Below are 2882 nucleotides of genomic sequence, written 5' to 3'. Positions count from 1 at the left end.
TTGCATGATTGGAGGTTGAGAGAGAGAGCGGAGGGCAGGAGAAGAGAGGGAACAAAGGGGATGGGAGACGGAAAAGGAGAGGGAGAGGAGAGAGAGGAGGGGAGGGAAAAGGGGAGGGGGAAGGGGAGAGGAGAGAGAACAGAAGAGGGGACACGAGAGAGGACAGAAGAAGGGGACGGGAGAGAGAGACAGGAGAGAAGGACATGAGAGGGGAGAGGAGAGGGAATAAGGAAGAGGAGAGAAAAGAGGAAAGGGAAAGGAGAGAGAGAGAGAGAGAGAGAGAGAGAGAGAGAGAGAAAGGGGAAAAGAGGAAAAGGGAAGCCTTCCACAAACTTACAGGACGATCTTGGAGTACAGGTGACTTTCCGGTTGTATTTGCACGAAAGTCAGTGGCATTGCCATATACGGGCCTGAGAAGACTATGGTTCCCTGATACTAGTAGGTATAAAACCTCTTAGAGAATAGATGTAGACAAGGTCTCATAAAGTTGAAAGCCCCAGGGACCTCCTTACTTGGCGGTCCAGCAACTTCTCCGACAGGTCGTCTCTAGTTGAATCGGATGTGGAAGTCCGAAGCTAAAGTTCTGTTAGCAGAGCAAAGATTTACGCAAAATGGCAGCGTAAAACAATTAATAGACATTCAACATTTCGAATATATTACTAGTTACGACTGATAACATCATTACACCATTTGTGTTCAAAATGTAAAATGCAAAACTCGTAATATAGATATTTCTCTGCCAGTGTCATTCTATTCTTTCTCACCTGTCATAAATAGTTAATTGACTAATGTAAATACAATGCTGTCTACTGCTGTACTTGGTCGTATTCCCTACAGTAAGCATGCTAGTCCAGTTGAGTCTTATATTGGGTTGATGATCTAGAGCTACCAGCTGGCTTAACAAACGTCACGTGAGTCTTCTGGCGGCTCCTCCCTGTACTTCTATGGCTTTTCAAACGGTATCTGTTTCGCACGTCAGAATCCCAAAAATTCTTTGGAAACAAAGTCATTTCGTCAAACTTGGCTTGCAAAGCTATAAAAAAAGGATAGCAATAGAAATCAATCTAATAATTTCATCCTCTTTACTATGGCTGATTCCATCTTTTCATATGAAGTAGTTTAATGTATTTCTGCGGTACTAATTATATGCAGTTATCCCAATTAATTTTAATATAAAGCAAGAGTTTTACCTTTCCATCCAGCATGTGGTGTGACTTTGGGTTTTTTCAGAAACGATATAGACTTTTGAGACTTTCGGTCTGGACTGCCGAAATAGTAATCAAAGTTGTCAAGCAACGCAGGCTTCTTCAGTGCAACGCCAGGATCGTGAATTTCAATAAAAGGAAGACGCTAGAGTGAAAGGACATACAACAAATGATGATATCAGTTAACATATTACCTACCATTACTTTATTGACAATGACATTACTAAAGTTATGAGACATTAGAAGCGGAACTTTGTAGAAGTCACGAGGTTTGGCGAGGAGCTAGTCAAAACGTATGGAGTGAACTGACTTCCAGTCTGCTGGTTATGTCTATGGCTGACTTAGCATGTACGTGGCTGGCTAATACAATACCTGTCCTTTCAGCTATGAGCTATCAGAAAGAATATTGGTAAAAGTCACGTGACTAACGAAAAGCGTGGACTATGTACGTGAATAGGTGTGAGTGTGTGTGTGTGTGTGTTTGTGCGCGTGCGTGCGTGTCTGTGTGTGTTTGTCTGTGTGTGTGTGTGTGTGTGTGTGTGTGTGTGCGTGCGTGCGTGTCTGTGTGTGTTTGTCTCTCTGTGTGTGTGCGCGCGCGCGTGTGTGTGTGTAACTGTGTCCTGTCAAGCTTACGAATGTAACGCTTCCGGTATGGTCCAACCATGAATCAGCTAGTATTTGCATTTTGTGTTACACGGCAACCAGACCACGACGCCAATAACAACAGCCAAAGTTTATGAGAGTTTTTGTCCTTCAAAGAGCTCATAGCTATGGAAAAAGACGGTTACCAGCAGGTATCCAGAAATTTGTTTACTGAATGTTAGTGTTTGGTCTAGTTAGGATTTCCTCTAGTTGTTTGTCTGGGATGCAGTATGTCAATTTCCATGTAACTAGCATTGCTATCTGTCTGTCTGTCTGTCTGTCTGCCTTTCTGTCTGCCCGCCCGCCCGCCCGCCCGCCAGCTTCTAGCTGTAAGGAGTACAGGTTGCGCTAATTATGGCAACGCGTGTTTACTATTCCATGCACCTGGTACGGAGATGCTTCTGGTCCAAGAACGATAGGATGCTCTGGCTGATAATCTTCATGATCAAGAGAGCTTCCCAAACGAAAACGAGGCAGCGAAACCAGTTGCTGTCGAGGCCGCTTGCTCTTTCTTGCAATCTCATACGAAATGCCTAAACATAGAAAATAGATACTCAAAAGAGTGGTCCTTGCGGTCAGTTAATTATGTGTTAAATCAATAATTCTGTCACCAAATCCCGTTCTTTACATCCAATAAACCCAATTAATTCGCGTGTATGTGTTGAATCCCTAATCCTGTCACCAAATCCCGTTCCTGACACGGAATAAACCAATTCAAGTGTGTTGAATCCCTATTCCTGTCGCTAAATCCCGGTTAAAATAACACCAAATAACCTAATTCACGTGTATGTGTTAAATCCATAATCCTGTCACCAACTTCCATCCTAAAATGCAATAATCCAATCTGTAGGTATGTTGTGGATACCTAATCCTGTCACCAAATGTATTAATTTGTGTGTATGTAATGAATCCCTATTCCTGTCACCAAATCTCATTCCTAATAATGAATAAAGCAATTTGTGTGTATGTGTTGAATCCCTAATCCTGACACCAAACACCATTCCTAGCACTTACTAAACGACATTTCGCGTGTGT

General features: G+C 42.8%; 1 protein-coding gene across 2 annotated transcripts in view; it reads right to left on the bottom strand.

The window, feature by feature from the left end:
- Positions 1-632: 632 nt before the first annotated feature.
- The window catches only part of LOC134187873 (WD repeat-containing protein 49-like), a 26298-nt gene continuing 24048 nt past the window's right edge, over positions 633-2882 (bottom strand). For both annotated transcript variants that reach the window (XM_062656041.1, XM_062656039.1), the window contains 3 exons: positions 2232-2380; positions 1191-1350; positions 633-1033 (listed from right to left, as the gene is read on the bottom strand). In XM_062656041.1, coding sequence (XP_062512025.1) covers positions 846-1033; positions 1191-1350; positions 2232-2380 — 497 coding nt within the window. In that variant the 3' untranslated portion in view covers positions 633-845. The remainder of the gene's footprint in view (positions 1034-1190; positions 1351-2231; positions 2381-2882) is intronic.

This window comes from Corticium candelabrum, chromosome 12 (assembly GCF_963422355.1).
Source record: "Corticium candelabrum chromosome 12, ooCorCand1.1, whole genome shotgun sequence".
NCBI classification, from domain to species: Eukaryota; Metazoa; Porifera; class Homoscleromorpha; order Homosclerophorida; family Plakinidae; genus Corticium; species Corticium candelabrum.
This window is presented reverse-complemented; position numbering and strand designations above follow the sequence as displayed.